This window comes from Pholis gunnellus, assembly GCF_910591455.1.
Source record: "Pholis gunnellus genome assembly, chromosome: 12".
Lineage (NCBI taxonomy): Eukaryota > Metazoa > Chordata > Actinopteri > Perciformes > Pholidae > Pholis > Pholis gunnellus.
The window spans coordinates 3282341-3308514 of NC_136539.1; the positions used below are offsets into that span (position 1 = coordinate 3282341).

Consider the following 26174-nt stretch of genomic DNA (forward strand, 5'->3'; position numbering starts at 1 on the left):
CCATGAATTTGAAATGTAAAACTCAGTCCCTCTCTTACCAGTTACTGTTGGTGTAATGGGCGTGGCCCTCACTAGCCCTGTGCTGATTAGAGAGGAGAGCTTTTCCTGGACACTGGGGAGGTCAGTGAAATCAGACACTGATAGAGTGTAATTAGGGTCATATGATATTTTCTGCAGCTCTTCACTGTCAGAGCTTCTTATTCCAATTCCAATGACATTGATGCCCTGTTGTCTGAGAACAGAGGCGGGGGTATCTACATTGTCAAAAGATCTTCCAGCATTTAGCAGGATCAATATCTGTGGTACACCTTGCTGGCGCCTACTCCCAGCAGGGTTTGTAAAGACAGTGTCGCTGACATATTTGAGGGCGGCCCCAGTGTTGAGGGGTTTGCCTCCTCTGTGTCTCAACCCTCTGACCAAATCAACAATATCCTCTTTTTTGGTGTATGTATTCAGATAGAAATGGACCTCTGCATCTCTGCTGTACTGGACGACAGACACACGGTCTTTGTTTTCTCCCACATTTAGTTTCATAATTACTTTCTCGATAAAATCACGCATAGCAGGGAAGCCTTTCCTTGTGCTATCAGAACCATCCAGAAGGAATACAATATCGTTTTTGGCCGTGTAAACTGAGAAGACAGGAAGACAAAAAATAAAACACTTTTTTCAAAGTATGCTCGTGAACTTGTCTTAAAGTTGTGGATTCTTTTTAAAAAAGCACTTAATACTGCCTACTTTATTTAAAAATAGTATGGAAGCACACCACCACCTCATTTCAAATAGAAAAGTGTAGCTTAACAGGAATTTCACTTAATTTGATTCACTGAGTGTAAGTGAAACAAGTCAGGTAGCCTTTCAGGACAGTAAGAGGCTGTCCTTGTTAACATACCAAGTACAGTTGGTGATTCTGGGGTGACGTCAATAACCAAAGCCTCCAAGGAGGACTGAAGTTGCTGTTGGATACGTTGAAGGTCAGTAAAATCAGACACAGAGAGAACAGAATTGGCATCGTGGGATATCTTCTGCAGTTCTCTGCTATCGGACCTCTTGGTTCCAATTGCAAAGATCAAGACACCCAGCTGTTTGAGAGCAGAGGCTGGTGCATCAACACTATCAGAAGACCTTCCACCACTTAGCAATATCAGGACCTGAGGAACTCCTTCCAGGCGCCTGCTTCCAGCAGAGACTGACAAGACATTATCCCTCACGTACTGGAGAGCTGCTCCAGTGTTGAGGGGTCTTCCGCCTTTGTGCTTCAAACCTCTGACAATGTCAAGGATCTCAGCTTTTGTCCCGTATGTGTTTAAATAGAACTGGACAGCTGGATCTCTACTGTACTGAACCACTGAGACACGGTCTTTGTTATCATCCACACTGAGTTTTTCTACTACTCTTTCCAAAAAGTCTCGTAGAGCTGGGAATCCAGTTCTAGTTCCATCAGATCCATCCAACAAGAACACAACATCTCGTCCTGTTGGTTGTGTCTCCACTAGAGGAGATAGAAGTTGAGACATATTTAGGTTGGTGTGTCAAATATTTCTTGTGCTAAAGTAAGATGTTGAAAGGTAACCTCAAGGTTTAGAAATGTCCTCTTTTAATGCTGGCACAACTGTTTTGCAACATTGCCACTAGCTGACCTGAACTTAGAGTAATTCACTTGATAATAGTTCAGTTTGCATTCTACCATGAATTTGAAATGTAAAACTCAGTCCCTCTCTTACCAGTTACTGTTGGTGTAATGGGCGTGGCCCTCACTAGCCCTGTGCTGATTAGAGAGGAGAGCTTTTCCTGGACACTGGGGAGGTCAGTGAAATCAGACACTGATAGAGTGTAATTAGGGTCATATGATATTTTCTGCAGCTCTTCACTGTCAGAGCTTCTTATTCCAATTCCAATGACATTGATGCCCTGTTGTCTGAGAACAGAGGCGGGGGTATCTACATTGTCAAAAGATCTTCCAGCATTTAGCAGGATCAATATCTGTGGTACACCTTGCTGGCGCCTACTCCCAGCAGGGTTTGTAAAGACAGTGTCGCTGACATATTTGAGGGCGGCCCCAGTGTTGAGGGGTTTGCCTCCTCTGTGTCTCAACCCTCTGACCAAATCAACAATATCCTCTTTTTTGGTGTATGTATTCAGATAGAAATGGACCTCTGCATCTCTGCTGTACTGGACGACAGACACACGGTCTTTGTTTTCTCCCACATTTAGTTTCATAATTACTTTCTCGATAAAATCACGCATAGCAGGGAAGCCTTTCCTTGTGCTATCAGAACCATCCAGAAGGAATACAATATCGTTTTTGGCCGTGTAAACTGAGAAGACAGGAAGACAAAAAATAAAACACTTTTTTCAAAGTATGCTCGTGAACTTGTCTTAAAGTTGTGGATTCTTTTTAAAAAAGCACTTAATACTGCCTACTTTATTTAAAAATAGTATGGAAGCACACCACCACCTCATTTCAAATAGAAAAGTGTAGCTTAACAGGAATTTCACTTAATTTGATTCACTGAGTGTAAGTGAAACAAGTCAGGTAGCCTTTCAGGCCAGCAAGAGGCTGTCCTTGTTAACATACCAAGTACAGTTGGTGATTCTGGGGTGACGTCAATAACCAAAGCCTCCAAGGAGGACTGAAGTTGCTGTTGGATACGTTGAAGGTCAGTAAAATCAGACACAGAGAGAACAGAATTGGCATCGTGGGATATCTTCTGCAGTTCTCTGCTATCGGACCTCTTGGTTCCAATTGCAAAGATCAAGACACCCAGCTGTTTGAGAGCAGAGGCTGGTGCATCAACACTATCAGAAGACCTTCCACCACTTAGCAATATCAGGACCTGAGGAACTCCTTCCAGGCGCCTGCTTCCAGCAGAGACTGACAAGACATTATCCCTCACGTACTGGAGAGCTGCTCCAGTGTTGAGGGGTCTTCCGCCTTTGTGCTTCAAACCTCTGACAATGTCAAGGATCTCAGCTTTTGTCCCGTATGTGTTTAAATAGAACTGGACAGCTGGATCTCTACTGTACTGAACCACTGAGACACGGTCTTTGTTATCATCCACACTGAGTTTTTCTACTACTCTTTCCAAAAAGTCTCGTAGAGCTGGGAATCCAGTTCTAGTTCCATCAGATCCATCCAACAAGAACACAACATCTCGTCCTGTTGGTTGTGTCTCCACTAGAGGAGATAGAATTTGAGACATATTTAGGTTGGTGTGTCAAATATTTCTTGTGCTAAAGTAAGATGTTGAAAGGTAACCTCAAGGTTTAGAAATGTCCTCTTTTAATGCTGGCACAACTGTTTTGCAACATTGCCACTAGCTGACCTGAACTTAGAGTAATTCACTTGATAATAGTTCAGTTTGCATTCTACCATGAATTTGAAATGTAAAACTCAGTCCCTCTCTTACCAGTTACTGTTGGTGTAATGGGCGTGGCCCTCACTAGCCCTGTGCTGATTAGAGAGGAGAGCTTTTCCTGGACACTGGGGAGGTCAGTGAAATCAGACACTGATAGAGTGTAATTAGGGTCATATGATATTTTCTGCAGCTCTTCACTGTCAGAGCTTCTTATTCCAATTCCAATGACATTGATGCCCTGTTGTCTGAGAACAGAGGCGGGGGTATCTACATTGTCAAAAGATCTTCCAGCATTTAGCAGGATCAATATCTGTGGTACACCTTGCTGGCGCCTACTCCCAGCAGGGTTTGTAAAGACAGTGTCGCTGACATATTTGAGAGCCGCCCCGGTGTTGAGGGGTTTGCCTCCTCTGTGTCTCAACCCTCTGACCAAATCAACAATATCCTCTTTTTTGGTGTATGTATTCAGATAGAAATGGACCTCTGCATCTCTGCTGTACTGGACGACAGACACACGGTCTTTGTTTTCTCCCACATTTAGTTTCATAATTACTTTCTCGATAAAATCACGCATAGCAGGGAAGCCTTTCCTTGTGCTATCAGAACCATCCAGAAGGAATACAATATCGTTTTTGGCCGTGTAAACTGAGAAGACAGGAAGACAAAAAATAAAACACTTTTTTCAAAGTATGCTCGTGAACTTGTCTTAAAGTTGTGGATTCTTTTTAAAAAAGCACTTAATACTGCCTACTTTATTTAAAAATAGTATGGAAGCACACCACCACCTCATTTCAAATAGAAAAGTGTGGCTTATCAGGAATTTCACTTAATTTGATTCACTGAGTGTAAGTGAAACAAGTCAGGTAGCCTTTCAGGCCAGCAAGAGGCTGTCCTTGTTAACATACCAAGTACAGTTGGTGATTCTGGGGTGACGTCAATAACCAAAGCCTCCAAGGAGGACTGAAGTTGCTGTTGGATACGTTGAAGGTCAGTAAAATCAGACACAGAGAGAGCAGAATTGGCATCGTGGGATATCTTCTGCAGTTCTCTGCTATCGGACCTCTTGGTTCCAATTGCAAAGATCAAGACACCCAGCTGTTTGAGAGCAGAAGCTGGTGCATCAACACTATCAGAAGACCTTCCACCACTTAGCAATATCAGGACCTGAGGAACTCCTTCCAGGCGCCTGCTTCCAGCAGAGACTGACAAGACATTATCCCTCACGTACTGGAGAGCTGCTCCAGTGTTGAGGGGTCTTCCGCCTTTGTGCTTCAAACCTCTGACAATGTCAAGGATCTCAGCTTTTGTCCCGTATGTGTTTAAATAGAACTGGACAGCTGGATCTCTACTGTACTGAACCACTGAGACACGGTCTTTGTTATCATCCACACTGAGTTTTTCTACTACTCTTTCCAAAAAGTCTCGTAGAGCTGGGAATCCAGTTCTAGTTCCATCAGATCCATCCAACAAGAACACAACATCTCGTCCTGTTGGTTGTGTCTCCACTAGAGGAGATAGAATTTGAGACATATTTAGGTTGGTGTGTCAAATATTTCTTGTGCTAAAGTAAGATGTTGAAAGGTAACCTCAAGGTTTAGAAATGTCCTCTTTTAATGCTGGCACAACTGTTTTGCAACATTGCCACTAGCTGACCTGAACTTAGAGTAATTCACTTGATAATAGTTCAGTTTGCATTCTACCATGAATTTGAAATGTAAAACTCAGTCCCTCTCTTACCAGTTACTGTTGGTGTAATGGGCGTGGCCCTCACTAGCCCTGTGCTGATTAGAGAGGAGAGCTTTTCCTGGACACTGGGGAGGTCAGTGAAATCAGACACTGATAGAGTGTAATTAGGGTCATATGATATTTTCTGCAGCTCTTCACTGTCAGAGCTTCTTATTCCAATTCCAATGACATTGATGCCCTGTTGTCTGAGAACAGAGGCGGGGGTATCTACATTGTCAAAAGATCTTCCAGCATTTAGCAGGATCAATATCTGTGGTACACCTTGCTGGCGCCTACTCCCAGCAGGGTTTGTAAAGACAGTGTCGCTGACATATTTGAGGGCGGCCCCGGTGTTGAGGGGTTTGCCTCCTCTGTGTCTCAACCCTCTGACCAAATCAACAATATCCTCTTTTTTGGTGTATGTATTCAGATAGAAATGGACCTCTGCATCTCTGCTGTACTGGACGACAGACACACGGTCTTTGTTTTCTCCCACATTTAGTTTCATAATTACTTTCTCGATAAAATCACGCATAGCAGGGAAGCCTTTCCTTGTGCTATCAGAACCATCCAGAAGGAATACAATATCGTTTTTGGCCGTGTAAACTGAGAAGACAGGAAGACAAAAAATAAAACACTTTTTTCAAAGTATGCTCGTGAACTTGTCTTAAAGTTGTGGATTCTTTTTAAAAAAGCACTTAATACTGCCTACTTTATTTAAAAATAGTATGGAAGCACACCACCACCTCATTTCAAATAGAAAAGTGTAGCTTATCAGGAATTTCACTTAATTTGATTCACTGAGTGTAAGTGAAACAAGTCAGGTAGCCTTTCAGGCCAGCAAGAGGCTGTCCTTGTTAACATACCAAGTACAGTTGGTGATTCTGGGGTGACGTCAATAACCAAAGCCTCCAAGGAGGACTGAAGTTGCTGTTGGATACGTTGAAGGTCAGTAAAATCAGACACAGAGAGAACAGAATTGGCATCGTGGGATATCTTCTGCAGTTCTCTGCTATCGGACCTCTTGGTTCCAATTGCAAAGATCAAGACACCCAGCTGTTTGAGAGCAGAGGCTGGTGCATCAACACTATCAGAAGACCTTCCACCACTTAGCAATATCAGGACCTGAGGAACTCCTTCCAGGCGCCTGCTTCCAGCAGAGACTGACAAGACATTATCCCTCACGTACTGGAGAGCTGCTCCAGTGTTGAGGGGTCTTCCGCCTTTGTGCTTCAAACCTCTGACAATGTCAAGGATCTCAGCTTTTGTCCCGTATGTGTTTAAATAGAACTGGACAGCTGGATCTCTACTGTACTGAACCACTGAGACACGGTCTTTGTTATCATCCACACTGAGTTTTTCTACTACTCTTTCCAAAAAGTCTCGTAGAGCTGGGAATCCAGTTCTAGTTCCATCAGATCCATCCAACAAGAACACAACATCTCGTCCTGTTGGTTGTGTCTCCACTAGAGGAGATAGAATTTGAGACATATTTAGGTTGGTGTGTCAAATATTTCTTGTGCTAAAGTAAGATGTTGAAAGGTAACCTCAAGGTTTAGAAATGTCCTCTTTTAATGCTGGCACAACTGTTTTGCAACATTGCCACTAGCTGACCTGAACTTAGAGTAATTCACTTGATAATAGTTCAGTTTGCATTCTACCATGAATTTGAAATGTAAAACTCAGTCCCTCGCTTACCAGTTACTGTTGGTGTAATGGGCGTGGCCCTCACTAGCCCTGTGCTGATTAGAGAGGAGAGCTTTTCCTGGACACTGGGGAGGTCAGTGAAATCAGACACTGATAGAGTGTAATTAGGTTCATATGATATTTTCTGCAGCTCTTCACTGTCAGAGCTTCTTATTCCAATTCCAATGACATTGATGCCCTGTTGTCTGAGAACAGAGGCGGGGGTATCTACATTGTCAAAAGATCTTCCAGCATTTAGCAGGATCAATATCTGTGGTACACCTTGCTGGCGCCTACTCCCAGCAGGGTTTGTAAAGACAGTGTCGCTGACATATTTGAGGGCGGCCCCAGTGTTGAGGGGTTTGCCTCCTCTGTGTCTCAACCCTCTGACCAAATCAACAATATCCTCTTTTTTGGTGTATGTATTCAGATAGAAATGGACCTCTGCATCTCTGCTGTACTGGACGACAGACACACGGTCTTTGTTTTCTCCCACATTTAGTTTCATAATTACTTTCTCGATAAAATCACGCATAGCAGGGAAGCCTTTCCTTGTGCTATCAGAACCATCCAGAAGGAATACAATATCGTTTTTGGCTGTGTAAACTGAGAAGACAGGAAGACAAAAAATAAAACACTTTTTTCAAAGTATGCTCGTGAACTTGTCTTAAAGTTGTGGATTCTTTTTAAAAAAGCACTTAATACTGCCTACTTTATTTAAAAATAGTATGGAAGCACACCACCACCTCATTTCAAATAGAAAAGTGTAGCTTATCAGGAATTTCACTTAATTTGATTCACTGAGTGTAAGTGAAACAAGTCAGGTAGCCTTTCAGGCCAGCAAGAGGCTGTCCTTGTTAACATACCAAGTACAGTTGGTGATTCTGGGGTGACGTCAATAACCAAAGCCTCCAAGGAGGACTGAAGTTGCTGTTGGATACGTTGAAGGTCAGTAAAATCAGACACAGAGAGAACAGAATTGGCATCGTGGGATATCTTCTGCAGTTCTCTGCTATCGGACCTCTTGGTTCCAATTGCAAAGATCAAGACACCCAGCTGTTTGAGAGCAGAGGCTGGTGCATCAACACTATCAGAAGACCTTCCACCACTTAGCAATATCAGGACCTGAGGAACTCCTTCCAGGCGCCTGCTTCCAGCAGAGACTGACAAGACATTATCCCTCACGTACTGGAGAGCTGCTCCAGTGTTGAGGGGTCTTCCGCCTTTGTGCTTCAAACCTCTGACAATGTCAAGGATCTCAGCTTTTGTCACGTATGTGTTTAAATAGAACTGGACAGCTGGATCTCTACTGTACTGAACCACTGAGACACGGTCTTTGTTATCATCCACACTGAGTTTTTCTACTACTCTTTCCAAAAAGTCTCGTAGAGCTGGGAATCCAGTTCTAGTTCCATCAGATCCATCCAACAAGAACACAACATCTCTTCCTTTACGCTCTGTCGGCACTAGAGCACATATAATTTTCGACATATTTAGGTTGGTGTGCGTCAAAAGTTTCCCATGCAAAAGTCAGATGTTGAAAGGTAACCTCAAGGTTTATAAATTCACTCTATTGTTCCGGCATAACTGTTTTTTCAAATTGGCACTTGCTCATCTGCACTTAAAAACACTTGATCTTTGATCAATTTGCATCGTACCATGATGTTTAAATGTAAAAAACAATCACTCTCTTACCTGTTACTGTTGGTGTAATGGCCGTGGCTCTCACTAGTACCGTACTCATTAGAGTGGAGAGCTTATCTTGGACTCTGGGGAGGTCAGTGAAATCAGACACTGATAGAGTATAATTCATGTCATGTGATATTTTCCTCATCTCTCCACTGTCAGAGTTCCTTGTTCCAATGCCAATGACAATGATGCCCTGTTGTCTGAGAACAGAGGCGGGAGTATCTATAATGTCAAAAGACCTTCCACCATTTAGTAGAATCATGATCTGTGGAACACCTTGCAGGCTCCTACTCCCGGCGGGGTTTGTAAAGACGTTGTCCCTGACATATTGGAGGGCGGCCCCGGTGTTGAGGGGTCTGCCTCCTCTGTGTCTCAACCCTCTTACTGAATCCACAATATCTTCTTTTGTGGTGTATGTATTCAAATAGAAATGGACCTCTGCATCTCTGCTGTACTGGACGACAGACACACGGTCTTTGTTTTCTCCAACATTTAGTTTCATAATTACTTTCTCAATAAAATCACGCATAGCAGGGAAGCCATTTCTTGTGCTATCAGAACCATCCAGAAGGAATACAATATCGTTTTTTCCAGTGTCAACTGAAAAAAGAGAAGAAGACAGAAAATAATTCATTTTTGCCAATATTACGTTCCTTTTCTAATCATTAAGTGGTGAACTATTCATTTGAAAACACCTACCTACTTTAAATCTAAACATTAGGGAACTACACCACAACCTCTTTTTGAATACAAACATTGATATGAACAGGTTTTTAACTTCATATATTTTCCACACTGTTGGTGAAACAAGTCAAGTTGCCTTTCAGGAAAGCAAGAGGCCGTGCTTTTTAACATACCGAGTACATTTGTTGATTCTGGGGTGACGTCAATAACCAAAGCCTCCAAGGAGGACTGAAGTTGCTTTTGGATGCGTTGAAGGTCAGTGAAATCAGACACAGAGAGAGCAGAATTGTCATCGTGGGATATCTTCTGCAGTTCTCTGCTATCAGACCCCTTAGTTCCAATTGCAAAGGTCAAGACACCCAGCTGTTTGAGAGCAGAGGCTGGTGCATCAACACTATCAGAGGACCGTCCACCACTTAGCAATATCAGGACCTGTGGAACTCCTTCCAGGCGCCTGCTTCCAGCAGAGGCCGTGAAGACATTATTCCTCAAGTACTGGAGAGCTGCTCCAGTGTTGAGGGGTCTTCCGCCTTTGTGCCTCAAACCTCTGACAGTGTCAAGGATCTCGACTTTTGTCGCATATGTGTTCAAATAGAACTGGACAGCTGGATCTCTGCTGTACTGAACCACTGAGACACGGTCTTTGTTATCATCCACACTGAGTCTCTCTACTACTCTTTGGACAAAGTCTTGCATAGCTGGGAATCCAGTTCTAGTACCATCAGATCCATCCAACAAGAACACAACATCCCTTCCTTTTGGTTTTCTCTTCACTGGGGAAAATATAATTTGAGACATGTTTAGATCAATGTGTCATATATCTTCCGTGCAAAAGTCAGATGATGAATGCTAACATCCAGTTTTGTAACATTTACTATATTAATGCTGCCACAACTATTTTGTCACTTAGTGAAATACACTTTGATACAGTTCAATTAAGTCTTTCCATGATAAAGAATGAAGAGTAACTGTTCCTTTTTTTATGTTCATAATTTTATTTTAGAAATAAATAGCCTGGTCTTACTTGCAGTGCATCAAATACCTACACTCGGGCAGTGGCAGTGTCTTTATTACAGATGCACACGGCACCTTTTAGTTACTGTATGAGATGCACTAGGCTTTTAATTACTTTCAATGTCAACCCTTCGGCATTCCTATTAGATGCTCATAGCAACTGACTTTGGTTTAGTGAAATAAGTCTTTTAAGCAAGGGCAGTAGGGAAGGTTAATTGGTCAAACAAACAATCTTTTAATCAGGATTTATTTACATGTCCCATGTGAAACCAAAAGTTGACTGGTTTTTACTGAAGATATGTCACGTGATACTGCGCTATTGAGTCACATGATGATGGTAAGCAGAAATGTTTTCTCTGAGATATAGACATAGATATTAGAGTCAAGAAAAAGTTGTATCCACACTCTTAATATCTATGAAAAAATAGAGCATACAGAAAAGCTTGTAGTGCATACAGATGTGATCACCTAATTAGTTCAGATTATTCACACATTAAAGTTTTTTTTTACAGTTTTCCATTACGAAAACAGCTGTGTGTTTAATTACGTTTGACAAAGGATAGTAGAACAAAATGCTCAATTTTCAGAAAATTGTTTGACAGCATTGGTCTCTGTATGGATATTGATGCTTCTGGCCCTTCTGTTAGTGTGGACCAGTGCACTGAGATCATAGTAAGAATGGCGAATTGAACACGTATTAGAAAAAGCTGTGCACTTGTGTATGTACTGAATCATGCACAAAGTAAATACACATAATGTGTATGATGTTAATTACAATCATTATATGCTAACACCTAAAGGTGACTAATTTAAATACTTATCTAAATTCTTACCTGCTTTAATTTCCTCCTCAACCCCCATTTGAGAAAGATGATTAATCAAAATTTGTTGAATATGAGCAAGATTTACAAAGTCAGGGACTGAGTAAGCATAATTTGGGTCAGAGGACATGACTTGCATCTCAGCTAGATTAGATCCAATTGCAAATGTGTCAACCCCTGCAGCCTTAAGCATACTTGCTGGGCCACGTGGCGAATCTCTAGATCTTCCACCAGCCAATATGACAAGTATCTGCTTGGCATCTTCCTGTTGTCGACCACCAGCATTTGAATCAAAGACATTATCCCTCACAAATTGCAGTGCTGCTCCAATATACCGAGTTGTTCCACCTTTTGGTTTTAAGCTTGTGATGTGCTTAAGAACATCAACTTTTGTATTGTAAGTGTTTAGATTGAAATTGAGTTCAGCATTGTTGCTGTACTGTACAACAGCGATTCTATCTTTCCCTTGGTTCAGGTCAAAGCTGTTAACAATTTTTGCAACAAATTTCCGTATAGCAGGGAATCTGCTCCTGACATGATCAGATCCATCAATTACAAAGACAATATCTCTATCCATACTGGAGCTTGAACCTGGAAATGTTCACAATCAAGCAAATTTGTGTTGGTTAACAATTCATATGAAATCTGATTACTGTTGATGTAACTGATAAGTAAGTAAGATTTTCACTCACCTACACCAGTGCTGACAGTGCCTTTGTAAGATGCAATGTCTGAGAGCAGTCGTTCGCTCACAAAAGGAAAGTCAGAAGTCTCCTTGATAAAATACTCTGCTTTAGGACTGTGGGCTAATTGTTTCATCTCCAGCCTTTCTGCTTCATTCATTCCAACACTGAAAAGGACAATTCCAACATTTCTCAGTTTGTCCACAGGACCTAAAACATCATCTTCTGATTTCCTTCCACTCAAGAGAATGAGTATCTGTGGGACTCCCTGCTGAGCTCTGCTTCCAGATGAAGCAGTGAACACATTGTTCTTCACATAATCAAGGGCAACACCTGTGTTCACGTTGAACCCTCCTTTCAGTTTTACATTGCTTAAATGACTCAAGACATCGTCTTTCAGTGAGTGCGTTTTCAAGAGAAAATCAGTAGTGGGCTCTGTGCTGTACTGAATCAATGCAACTTGTACTTTGCTTGGCCCAATTTCCATTTGCTTGACAAGCTCTATGACAAAATCCAAAATGCGTCTTTCACTTGCCCGCATGTCATCAGATCCATCAATTAGAAAAACAACATCAGCACTCTGGAGTGTTATTTTTCCAATAGTGTCTGAAATTAATACAAACAAACAGTTTACAAAACCAACATCTTTGCTGTAGACAGAAACATCTGATTTACACACCTGGTATACAATCATACAACTTCTAAGTCCATGTAGAAAACATGTATAAAATGCAACTTTTCTTTTCATGTCTTACCAATTACAGTTGGAAATGCAGTTGTGTCTTCAGTACCCCTCAATGTGGCCTCCACAGATGGATGGATGCTTTGCAGATTGTTAAAGTTTGTGACATGAAAATAATGTGCAGGTGTGAAAGAGATGGTTTGCATTTCCAAAGTATCAGCATTCTGTGTTCCAATAGTAAAAGTCTTTATCCCATTTTCTTTGAGAGACTGTGCTGGTCCTCTGACATCATCCCCGGATCTCCCACCACTAAATACATACAGATATTGAGGGACTGCGTCTGCATTTCTACCTCCAACTGAAGCAGCAAAGACATTGTCTCTGACAAACTCAAGTGCTTTGCCAATGTTGAGGGTTCTCCCCGACTTATGCCTTATTGTTCCAATGGAATTGAGCAAATCGTTCTTGGATGAATAGGAATTCAGGTAGAAATTGACTGTGGAGTCACGGTTGTATTGAACAACAGCCACTTGGTCTCTGTTCTCATCTATGTTTAAACTTTCTACCATTTGTTTAACAAAGCCTCGTATCTCTTCAAAGCCATTTCGGGAGTCATATGATCCATCGATAAGAAATACTACATCATGTTTCTCAGTATCTGCAACAAAGACAAAGATGTAGAAAAAAAGTCCATGTGATTTTTTGCAGGTAACAGGTAAGCAACTAGAGTGACATTCCCCCATGACCATGGTCATGGAATTCACCTCATTCCATTTTAGCCCATTCCCCTCTTCTCTTAACTGAAGAAAATGCTTAAGCTAAAAGGTTAAAACATTATATCTTACCAAAACCCTTTGAGGGAGCAGTTTGCTCTATGTGATGGGAAGCATCTCTTAACAATGATAAGACATCCTTCTTAGCAGTGGGAAGCTCCTCATAATCAGTAACAGAAACCACATAATTGGGTTCATGAGATATTGTTTGCAGCTCTAGAGTGTCAGCATCAGGTGTTCCAATGGCAATTGAAATGACACCAGTCTCTTTCAGCATCCTGACAGGGGTTCTTATGTCATCTCCAGATCTTCCACTACTCAGTAGTATGAGTATCTGTGGAACTCCTTCAAGGAGTCTACTTCCTGAGTCAGAAGTAAATACATGGTCCCTCACATACTGGAGAGCTGCCCCAATGTTGTGAGGATTCCCCCCTTTGTGACTGAGGCTTCTTACTGCATCGAGAACATCATCCTCTGTTGTGTAACGTCCCAAGTTAAAATCAATCTCTGCCGTGTTGCTGTATTGGACCACAGCCACGCGATCTTTGTTTGCATCAATGTTAAGCTCCGCCACTATCTTCTGCACAAAATCCTTAATATCTGGGAATCTTCGCTGAGAATCATCAGAACCATCAAGCACAAAAACCACGTCTCTTCTGTTAGGATCTGCAATCACACAGGCATTTAAGCAAATTGTTTGTTGATGAAATTTGTGATGAAAAGTGTTTTATTCCTTCAAATGTTAGCAACCCTAGAGGAACTTTTTTGTTGATGTAATCCTCACCACTGGATAGGGTTTAGTGATATGGCCAAAATCTTCTATAACAATAAAGGTAATTTCATATCACCATATAGCATGTTTTCAGGTAATTCAATGAATAAATAATCTATATGAAATACCGCATGGTAAAGTCTATTATGTGAATTAAATACTTGAGAAATGAAAAGTACTGAGTATGTTCTTATTAATTAAGAACTTTACTGAAAAATAAGAGAGTTTCAAGTAAAATTATGGAAAAAAATACATAAATATTTCCAGCTATACTTCAAGTGAGTGATCAGATTACAACAATAGCTCGATTTAACTCAGATTTTCAGAGAAATTGGAGTTAGGAAGTAATAGACAATATATTATCAGATTGAATTATTGCCCAGCCCTAACAGAGCAGCAGAGCTCTTTGCTTAACATAATCAGATGTAACTGTCAAAACAGCATAAAGGAAAGCCTACAATAGTTATTGTGAGCAAAAGGACACTAGTCTGTTACCGTCCATCATTCACCGTCAGTTAGAATGAATGCCTTGAGCTCTATGTTGTGCACATGGCGTATAACATGAATTCATTACAGTCATCAGTCTTACCATTTATTACTGGTTTGATAGAAGTGGTTACACCCTTCTTAATGACAGAAAATACATGTTGTTCAATGTCGGACAGATCACTGGATTCTGCTGCAAAGAAAGCATGACTGGCTTCCTGTGAGATAGACTGAATCTCAAGGATATCGGCATTCTTTGTTCCCACCACGTAAAACATCACACCAATTCCTCTCAAGTTTTCCACGGCATGTCTGACATCATCATTTGACCGTCCGCCAGTTAAGAGAACCAAAATCTGAGGGACGCCCTGGTGGTGCCTACTTCCAGAAGAGGCAGTGAAAACATTATCCTTGACGTACTGAAGGGCTGCACCAGTATTGAGGGTTCTGCCTCCTTTATGCCTCAGAATTCGCACATTGTCAGCAACCTTCTGCTGTGTTTTATACGTGTTCAGAAAAAATTCAACAGAGGGTTGTGTGCTGTACTGCACCACTGAAACACGATCTTTGTTCTCATCCACATTGAATTTGTCCACCATTCTCCCAACAAAGCCAAGGATTGCCTCAAAAGAAAATTGCATTTCGTCCGAGGAATCCAGTAAAAATACAATATCGTGTTGAATGGATTCAGTTTGATCTGCAGAAACTTTCAGACACAAGGATAATGCTTAGTTAGTTACACATAAATATATCCATAATGAAAAGATAGATAGATAGATAGATAGATAGATAGATAGATAGATAGATAGATAGATAGATAGATAGATAGATAGTCTTACCTAATACATTGTGTGGTTTTAGTCTTGGCTGCTGTCGAGGCACCCTTTTTACAAATGACACAAGTTGTTGATGGATGCTCTCAATATCATCAAACCGAAGCACAGAGAAAGCATAGGAAGGATTATGTGCAATCATTTGAAGCTCAAGTATGTCTGCATTTCTTGTTCCCACACAAAATGGAACAACTTTGTCCTGTTTTAGAGCCGCAATGGCACTTGCAACATCATCTTGAGATCTTCCCCCATTCAGCAGAATCAATATCTGAGGGACACCGTCTTGATGCCGACTCCCAGAGTATTCAGTGAAAGCATTTTTCCTCACATAGTCAAGAGCTGCCCCAGTGTTGAGGGGTCTGCCTCCTTTATGGTTCAACTGCTGGACAGCAGCTAGAACATTTTGTTTTTCTTTGTAGGTGTTCAAACTGAAATGTGTCTGTTGATCTCTGCTATACTGGATCACAGAGACACGGTCTTTGTTCTCACCAATACTGAGGCTTTCTACCACTCTTTGGACAAAATGTTTCATTGCTTGGAAGCCACTCCGTGTGTCGTCAGACCCATCCAATAGAAACACGATATCTCTTTGAGGGGACTCTAATTCAACTAGAAAATAATAGAAAAACCTTTTTTAAGAATCACAGATATAGTACATAAGCTAGGTGCAATCATTACACAATAGATGGGTGGTAAAGCCATAAGAGCTGGTAATCGGAATTGGAAATAATTACTGCGATAACCAAGGTGTTAGATGCAAGAACATTTCAGAAAACAGTCATTATTAAGAAACTTAGAAATAATTGCAAGATAAGGAGCATAGTCGTCTTTCAAAAATAAAAGATGGAGATAGCTGAAAAACATATTTCAATATTCTTCAACTCTGTATATTTGGTCAATGATGCGATTATCATTGGCTCAAGGAAGAGCTTAGGAACAGAAAGAAAGGGCATATGCTGATGCAAGGCTGTCAAGACAAGACTCTCCAGGGTACAAGAAGGAAAAGGATGTGAGCCAGTGAGACAGTTTGAGAAACATGAAACTGTTCGACTGATATTCTTCAGAAGGTGTTTCATTGCAATTCAAACTATGAAAGACCAAATTTATGAAACTATAAGCGGGGAGTCAGTTTGATTCTCAAATACTAATCTGTACTTCTTACCTACAACAGTGGGAGGCTCAATTTGTATTTTAGCCTGGACAAATGCAGCTATCTCTGTCTGAATGGACAGAAGTTCACCAAAGACAGGAAAGTTGAAAAGAAATCTTGAGGAGACAGCAATTTTTTCAAGCTCCTGCTGTGTAGCATTTTTCATTCCAATGGCGAAAGACAGAATACCAATTTGTTTTAGGTCTAATGCTGCCCCTGAAACATCGTCATTGGATATGCCACCAGTCAGTAAAAACAGAATCTGAGGGACTCCCTCCAAGCGTCTACTCCCAGATGAAGCCATGAAAATACGGTCTCGTACAAACTGGAGTGCAGCTCCAGTGTTCCGAGGTCTTCCTCCTTTATGGCGCAGATTTCTTACAGCATAGATGATAGCCTTTTTGGATCTGTGAGTTTTTAGGTTGAAGTATACTGTGGTGTCATCACTATACTGTACTACGGCCACTCGAACCTTATCTTCGGCAATGTCGAGCTCTTCTGCCATTCTTCTGATGAACTCACGTATAGCTGGTAGTCCATTTCTGGAGTCATCCGAACCATCAAGCAGAAACACTATGTCCCTCTTTTTACTTGCTGTGGCAACAAGGTGATACATGAATAGACAGAAAAAGTGTTCAAGACTTTTCTACACCCATGCATATTATCAGCATGAGCAAGATAGACGTGTAGAAATAAACTCGGTATGGAAAGAAAGATAAGCCACTTCTCTGAAATGGTTATTTCAAGCAGAACTGCTAAAGAACCATATTTTATCAGAAAGATGTATGAAAGAATTGGTTGACTCCAAAGTAACATTGATGTGGACGATTTGAAAGAGGTATAAAACAGGGATAGATTCTTAAAAGCTTAAGGGTTACAGAACAGTATTGGAGCAAGGGTCATCATAAATGTATGTGCAACAGAAATGGGCCAAAACATTTTATTATCGTTAATCATTAGACTAAAAACCTTATGTTAAATATTCTTGAGTGAAAGAATTTTATAGAGACATGAAAGAATGTTATTCAGAAGATAAAAGTGAATACTGTACTCCAATTTTAAGTATATAAATGTGGAATTCTTACCTACTAAATCAGAGATTCCAGTCATGGTTTCCCCTGTTTCTTTGTTTATGTTCAGTGTAACAAGAAGTTGCGATTGGATTGAGGGCAACTTGGAGAAATCAGTGACCTTGTATGTGAAACCAGGTTTGTAGGCAATCATTTCCAACTGCTTTTTATTGGCTTCTCCCACTCCAATCCCAACTGACACAATTCCATGCTCTTTAAGAGCAAAGGCTGGGCTTCTCACATTATCGGTGGATGGTTTACTGCTGATAAGAATTAAAATCTGGGGCACACCTTCTAGTCTTCTACTGCCCGTTGAGGAAGTGAAGACACTGTGCCTTACAAACTGGAGAGCTCTCCCGATATTATGGTGCCTCCCACCCTTGTGCCGTAAATTAACTATGGCATTTATAGTGTCATTCTTTTCCTTGTGAGCATTCAGAGAAAAGTTGATCTCAGGATTATCAGCAAACTGAACCACAGACACTCTGTCTTGGCTCTTACTGACAGAGAGGCTCTCAACTATGCTCTGAACAAATAGTTTTAACTCTGGGAATCCATTTCTTGTGTTATCAGAGCCATCCAGTAGGAACACAATATCTCTTTTTGCAGCATTGCTTTGTGCTAAGACACAACAAATAAGAGTCAGTTATTCTGATAAACAAAAAGGTGTTTTCTTTTCATATAGCAAGTTTAACACACCAATAAGAAAAGAGATTTAGCTTACCTTGTTGTAGAACTTGCTCCAGCTCTTCCCTTGGGAGTGCCACATAGTTATTGAGCCTTTGTGGTATGCTGCTAAGCTCACTGAATTCCCTCACAGTAAAGGCAAAGGAAGGGTTGTGTGAAATGGCCTCAATCTGCTTTGGGTCTGCATCCTTAACACCAACACCAAATGGTACGATTCCCTTTGTTTTCAGCGCACTGGCAGAATCCTTCACGTTATCCCTGGACCTGCCTCCAGACAAAACGATTAGAAACTGAGGGACATTTTGCGCAGACCGGCTACCATGCCTTTCGGACAAGATGGTGTCCTTCATGAATCTTAGAGCACTTCCTGTGTTTAGGCTACGTCCACCAGCCAGTGTCATACCGTTGACAGCTCTTATTACCTCATCTTTGGTTTGATAAGTGTTAAGGTAGAAAGTTGGAGTTGGCCTCTCGCTGTGTTGAACCACTGCAACTCGCACCCTGTCAGTCCCAATGTCAAGTGGTTCAATGACTTTAATGATAAAATCCCGGATGTAGGCAAAATCTGCTCGAACATTTTCTGTGCCATCAATGAGAAAGGCAACATCCCTTTCACCTCCAGCAACAACTGAAGGAAAACAACAACAATTTTAGTTTTAGGGATACCATTATTTACATCACATTTATTTCATTGATAGAAACAGAAAGATGCAAAACTCACCAGTTTCCTCTGTGAATGATGTCACTGTATCTGTATCGCCAACTACTGTTATCAACTTTGGCATGATTAGTTCTGCCATAGCTGGGAAATTAGAGAAGCGTGAATCATGGTAAGCCAAATCTGGAACAAAGGCAACTGTTTTCATTAAGGCTTCATCTGCTTGTCCAGAAGTGACGGTGAAAGTCAAAACTCCAGACAGAGCCAATTTATCGGCTACCTCTTTAACTTGGTCCTGGGCTGGACCACCTGTAATCAGAACTAACACTTGCTGAACTCCCTGCCTCCTGCGTGAGCCAGTTGATCCATTGAACATGTTGACCATGGCATAGTCCAATGCAGCTCCTGTATTCAAAACTGAGCCTCCAGTCAGCCTGAGTTGAGAGATTTGATTCACAACATCTTGCCTGTTGCTGTAGCTGTTTAGGTAAAATTCAGTTTTTGGACGATCAGCAAACTGCAGGAGACCAATCTGAACCCTTTCAGGACGTACATCCAGCTGGTTGACCACGTTGATAATGAAGTCTCGCACATAGGGCAAGTTACTGCTGCCGATGTAGTTTGAGCCATCCACAAGGAAGACAATGTCTCGGACCACTTTTTGAGTCTGCACTGTAGTTATCTCCACCACTAGGGAAAAGCACAAAAAGAAAACCAATTTTACAAATGATATTGTGTCATACCACATACATATGCTTTCAGGCTCTGAAAGACTCACTTTAGTAGACACACATTAAAAGGTCAAATGATGTCCATGGAAATTGTTATCTGTATATGAAGTTGATTCTTTGTTTTGATTACTTGCAGACAAGTAGCTGCTACTGCAGGCTAAAAGTTGGGGAAGAGGTTATTTTTCATTTAGAACTGGCTTTTGACACTCATGTGACCAAAGTTGTGCTGTCCTGCTTTGCTGAGATAACTAACCAAAAATCAATCACTCCTTTCATCTTCAGACCTAGAGTGTCATTCATGCTTTTATCGCTTCAAGACTTGACTAATGTAATGCAATTTATTCAGCAGGCGAAACATTCAAAGACTGTAATTGATACAGAATGCTGCTGCCAGGCTTTTAACTTGTACCAAGAGAGGTGTCCACATCACATCAATCCTTGCTGCCCTTCACTGGTTACCTGTGAGTTTTAGAATTGATTTTAAGATTTTACTGCTCGTTTTTGAAGCTTGATTGGCCTGGTCCTTTCCTATATCTGCCTATGAACCTGACCACCGCCTGAGATCATCTGGCAGGGCTCTACCCTACTAACCATTCCAAAATAATGACTAGTCACTAAAGGTGACTGGACCTCTGCTGTCCAGGACCCTCAGCTGTGGAACTCCGTGCCTGGAGATCTAAGGGAAGCAAATTCAGTACCCTCTTTTGAATCTCTTCTGAAGACTCACTTTCAACGTATGGCTTATTCCAACTGATTTTATTTGTTGCACATTTACAATTTGGCTCCATCTTGTTTTACCTCTTGGGTTATGGATCTTATTTTCACTGACAGACTGGGATATTGAATCCTAAATACAGACTATATTTCTCTCTGTCATGTTTAAATTCCCTGCCTGAAGTTTTGTCAGCACCTGTAGCTTGCAGTCTGAAAATAAATGAATTCATGTGTTTCATCTGCTCTGCCTACTGCTTTCTTGGAGCAATGGGTAATTGCAATCATACACAGAAAAAGGGGAAATTTACTCAGTTGTCATTATGAGCATGTTTAAGCTGTAATATCTTTAGCGCAGTATCTTTTGTGAAACAGAACTTAAGTATAACTGGTTTTTTCTTGCCTATTGATACTAAGTCCTAGATGAATTGAATTCATTAAGTTAACCTGAACGACAAAAAAAATTGACAATTCGTGTCCATCTACTGTACATGAAACCAACAGATTGAATTGTGTGACTATTTTACAACCTGCCATTAACTGGGCTGAGCAAAAATTAACCTCATGCTCAGTTAAAATATATTGCCACTGTCATAACTTTCAAAACGTTCAATCCCGTCTCTTACTCATAATCTGTATGCAGTGTTTTGGCACCTATAAAACCAAGCTTTCAAAACGACCAGATCTAGTACTTAAACTGGACTTTCTTGATTATATTTATTGTCTCATGTTTCATGGGACACAATTATTCCAAAAGACTTTTTTGCTGATAGTGTTAGAAAGCGCTGTCCAACATATCGGTCCAAACTTTTCCATGGGTTCAGTTGGGTATGTCACGCAACAAAGAGCATGTAGGATTTAATGGCTTCATTTTATCATGCAGCACAATTCATTAGTTGTTTTTCCATTTATTTATTCAAGGTTTTCCTTAATATGTCACTTGAGTTATTTCATCGATTCAATTATTATTACAATCATTATTACAATAAATTGAATGTACATAGAAGACAAAGCATTACCTGTCTCAGTGGGTACCTCAGTCACCACCACCCCAGCTAAAGTGGAGAGAGCATCAACGATTAGCTTTGGGTTGCGAATCAGTGAGCGGAAGTCCCTCAGATAGAATGCAACGCTGTCCGCAAAGGCAATCTTTCGCAGCTCCTGCTCCTCAGCCGCTTTGGAGCCGGCAGCTAGAGTCAATACACCCAGTCGCTGCAGGGCCATAGCAGGTGCCTCCACACTGTCACTGGACTTTTTGCTGGTCATCAACAGTAAAACCTGGGGTATTCCCTGTTGAATACGACTTCCCTTCTCAGGCCGCAGCATATTCGTCCGCACAAAGTCCAAGGCTGCTCCAATGTTGATTGTCTGACCAGGCCTTGGTTTGATAGAGCCCAGAGCAGCAGTTAATTCCTCCCTGGATCCATGGGAGTTGAGATCCATCTCAAGTCGAGGGATATTGCTGAACTGGGCCACACCCACTTGTACTTGGTCTGGGCCAATTGGCATGATGTCGACAAACCGCTTGATGAATTCGCGCACAGAGTTGATGATCGTTGCACCCATTGTACTGTCAATTAGGAAGATGATGTCTCGTTTTCCCACAGCCACGACTGAAAAGTAAAAAAAAAAAGAATTAACATGCAAATAAAAGCTAAATTTAAGTGATGTTATGATGATAAATCTGTAAGTACTAAAGGCAGCCAAAGCCCACCAATGATATTCTATAATTAGATATAAGTTTTAACTGATATTGGCACTTTTTTAAAATTGGTATTGACAGCTGCATATGGACAAGATATATGGTATAGATTAAGCTGAGAATATCAATGATAATGCTCAATAACATTAATGATTAATCAACAAAATGTGAAATGAAAATACATAGCCTGTAAGTGACTTTGGCTCTTTATGAACTGCCGTTTCTATAGCTGATAGCTGATTTGTACGTAGTGGTCTTCCAAACAGTTTGTAAAATATACTTTAATGCCATCATTGCTAATGTAGGTGGGGCATGTACTTCTGAGTATAGCTATATTTTTTGGAACTTTCTTTTTCTCAAAGTTTGACTACAAAAAAACTGTATTCAAAGTAAAGTGCATGCATTTTGCATTATTTACATAAATGACTAACTACAAAGCAATGGAAGCTCTATCAAGGGCATGTGTGATATGATATGGGCAAAACCCATTCTAAAATTCTATGCCGCTTTTCAGAACATTGACTTGGGTTGCTTTGCAACGGATTAATGGTTTTCACTTTGTGGATTTATATATTTGCATCAGAACACTTACAAGAGTTAATATTTCTCACTTTTTATGTATCGTTACCACATCTGTTAAAAGTCCTTAATATGACTGAGAATATAGCAAATTCAAGTTTAGCATATCTTACCTTGCACACTACATTCAATATGAGCTCTTTCGAGCTTTTGATTTCCCACAATGCCTTGCCAACTTGTACAGATAAGTTACATACCTTCTGTGAACTCATTCTGAACTATAATGGTGCGCTGGATCACCCCGTTAATGTATGGGAGCAGCTGGTCACCCATGCTCGCCACTGCTCTGAAATCAGGGGTCGACAGGACAAAACTTTTATCTGTAGCAACTGCTTCCAGATCAGCAGTGGCAGTGTCACCAATCGTTATGCCGAATGTGATAACACTGGCCCTCTTAAGGGCCCGGTCACCGGCACCAGTATCATCAGTGGATGGCCCAGCACTGACAACCACCAACATCTGGGGCACCCCCTCGTCTGCCCTGCCCCCAGCTGTTTGGCTCAACAGGCTCCTGGCCACTTCCTCCAAGGCGAGCCCCAGGTTAGACTCGTCACCCCCTGAGTAGGCAAGGCCCTTCACCGCTTCCAGGACTGATGACTTGCTGTCATAGCTATTTAGATAGAACTTTATCTGCGGGTTGCCGTTGTACAGAGCCAAGGCCACCCGAACAGTGTCCCTGCCCACATCAAGGCGCTCAATGATTCTCAAAGCCAAATCACGCACAAAGGGGAAGTTTGCTGCTCCAACGTTCTGTGATCCATCAATTAAGAGTATTAGGTCAGCTTCTTGTGCTTTAAGGAGAGAGAGAGAGAGAAAACAAAACAAAATGGAACTTGTGAAAGCGTTAACATGGTGAGATAGAAACAAAGAATCCACTCAAAGAACTTGTGCTTGCATATCATTGCATGTGTCAAGTTACATTGAAAGTGAACAAATTAATCAAACATTACAAAACACATCATGCTGCATGTAGGCTGAACCAAAGGAGATTTCATAAAAGTCATGTAATTTGTTCATTCTTTTTTCCCTAAATGTAGCTTAGCACACTTTAGTCAAGATTGTTGTAATATTTAGTGTGATTTCTCTCCTAGTAACATAACATAAGGAAACATAAGGGTGATTGTCAATATGAATGATAATAGTCAGTATTAATACTATTAATTTATATAAGATTCATGTCGTTGATTCTCCCCATATTGTATGGTCAACAATAACAGCTTAATTAGGCCCAACAATTCTAAATTCCATGCAAACTATTGTTTTCAAACGGCGGTTTAGAAAAATTATTTGGTATCATTTTTATTTTTAAAGAAAACTAATTCTGGGAAATAGAATTTTTTTTTATGTGGCTGAGTGACCTGATCTGAAACGTGAACATATTTTGAAGAAACAAATGTAACATTTAGAGCGGGGAAGAAGGGAAAAGTTAGAAAATATTGAAAATGTGTAAAAACGAATTGTTTAATTGTTATAATCAATATAATTCAAAGCAAAGTGTTCAGGTAATATTAGGAATTGTCAGAATAAAATTAATTTAAAACCAAGGGTACTCCATTATGAGACCACACTATTATAACAACGGCAAGTCAACAATGCTTAAAAAAACATTAAGTTGTTTTATCCTTTTTAAATTAGTCTTGTGTGTCCATTGTATAAGCTCCATTGAGTTCAGCCATCCCATGCAGACTCTTGTTACGGACCTCAGATAAAGTGACCAGTCATGACCCTGTGGCATATCCTTGGGGCCTACAAGCTTACAGTACTTGAGAATGTATTACATGTGATTCAATGTAAAATGAGTACAAATTTGTATGTTTGTGATGTTTACAATAAATTTCAATTTGAATATTGTATGCTGGCAAAGGTAATGTTGTCTTTGGATATTTGACATTTTATGTGTGTAGTTTCATAGGAATGTGTTCTCTCTTTCCAGTGACTTCCAGTAACTTATTATTTCTCATTTCTGTACATCAACATGTAAAAATATTCTCAAAGTACTGCTGCAGGTCAAGGATGAGTCCAAGCAGGTTCATCTCTGTTTCAAATACAGAACATTGCACATATTTAACACAGATAGACATTGTGACTGTTAAAAAAAAAAATGCAAGACACAAAAGCAGTGGTGCATGGTTAGCTATTGTTAAAAGCTCATTGATTGATTTTGAGATGTGATGTTTTAAAGGGTAAGGTATCCTCAAGTCCTTTTTCTTCTCCAAGGACTTTCTGAATAAATGTTAGTCTGAGGTGTCAATATTTGGATTTTACAATGTTATTATGTTGCAGTCTGTATTGTGTCATCATTTACAGATGTGTCTTTAACAAACAGAAAATGGTGTCTTAAGTTATTACTGAGGTTATTGCTGTTTGCAAACACAGAACTCAAATCCCTACCAATTGTAAATGCGCCTGGGACAGAATGTTCTCATCACTTCAATAGCTTTCTCTCAATCCATACTCATTGTTTTTCTTCTGGCTTTGCACCCAATCTAAGATGCTGTAGGGATGTCTATTACATGCAGATCTTACTGTGATTTTTAAAGCATTATGGGAGTATTAAGTGGGGTAAGACAAAACAAGTGATGTTAATTTTGCAGGTGGATAGTGAAAGGTTATTGTGGTTAAAAAAAATACTTGATTGTGTTAATCATCAAATCCAGTCACGGCCACAAAGGCAGCAGCTTCGTCCTGCACATGTAGACATTAGTAATGGTAGTGACACTGGTCCCATTTCATTACCTGTCCCTCCTCCAGCCACGGGGGCCTCGTTTGCCACAGGACCACCCCCTGACCGGGTCACTGCGTCACAAAGCCCCACTACTAAATCTTGGATTATATCCCTCAAAGTCAGGAAAGAGTCTACACTGAATACATGAATGTCATGGGGCTTGCTAGCCATCTCCCTGAGCTCCGAGTCAACCGCATCCTGAACTCCGACCGCAAACACCTCCACGCCTGCCAGCCACAGCACCTGAGCCGGCTCGGCCACGTCATCCTGGGAGCGCCCATCCGTTAGCACCACCACCGCCTGGGCCACGCCTTCAACAGCGCGGCTGCCCGAAGCAGTGGTCAAGTGTGTGCGAATCAGGAAATCCAGGCCCAGGCCAGTCCGGGTGCCTCCGCCACGGTACGGCATAGCCTTGATGTGTGCCAGGACTCCCTGTGTTGTTGGGTAGCTGTTGAGCTGGAACTCAGTTTGAGGCGTATTACTGTACTGTACGAGGGCAAATTTAAACCTGTCCCCTCCAGCCTGGTGAAGTGATTGTATCAAGCTGTACAGAAATTGTCTGACATGTTCAAAGTTCTCCTTGCCCATACTCCAAGATGAATCCACTAGAAAGTATATATCGGCTTCCAACCCTTGTGCACAATCTTTGAAAGAGAGTGTTTGGAGAACAAAAGTGAAGACCAGGGAAAAGATGCTTGATGTTTAATACCAAAATATTGTATTGGTGCTTAACACTCCTGAGGCTTCCATTTTTTTTGTCCACTGTTTTAATTCAGATTCAAAGAAATAATAACAATAATTTCTAATTGAAAAAAAGCCAGTTTACCAACAATGCTCACAAGAAGTGTAATATCGCTCCATCAATATGTTTTGTTTTTCTTAGGATGTCATACACACTTTTATAAATCCTACTTTTCTTTGTGATATATGAAAAGGTGCATCTGTAGACTATAT

General features: G+C 40.8%; 2 protein-coding genes across 4 annotated transcripts in view; both read right to left on the reverse strand.

The window, feature by feature from the left end:
• LOC306704261 (collagen alpha-3(VI) chain-like) overlaps positions 1-26174 on the reverse strand; it is a 146869-nt gene that overhangs the window by 111950 nt on the left and 8745 nt on the right. For 2 of the 3 annotated variants that reach the window (XM_079170524.1, XM_079170523.1), the window contains exons 3-6: positions 22693-23286; positions 21234-21827; positions 18836-19462; positions 18152-18742 (exon numbers count right to left, since the gene is read on the reverse strand). In XM_079170524.1, the coding sequence (XP_079026650.1) occupies positions 18152-18742; positions 18836-19462; positions 21234-21827; positions 22693-23286 (2406 nt within the window). The remainder of the gene's footprint in view (positions 1-18151; positions 18743-18835; positions 19463-21233; positions 21828-22692; positions 23287-26174) is intronic. The other variant, XM_079170525.1, reaches the window with a different exon arrangement.
• LOC306703989 (collagen alpha-3(VI) chain-like) lies at positions 1391-9941 on the reverse strand (the record flags this gene model as incomplete). Its single annotated transcript, XM_079170199.1, has 10 exons — positions 1391-1492; positions 1732-2318; positions 2579-3178; positions 3411-4004; positions 4265-4864; positions 5097-5690; positions 5951-6550; positions 6783-7376; positions 7637-8236; positions 9317-9941. The coding sequence occupies 10 exons, from the start codon at positions 9939-9941 to the stop codon at positions 1391-1393; spliced, it is 5496 nt and encodes a 1831-aa protein (XP_079026325.1).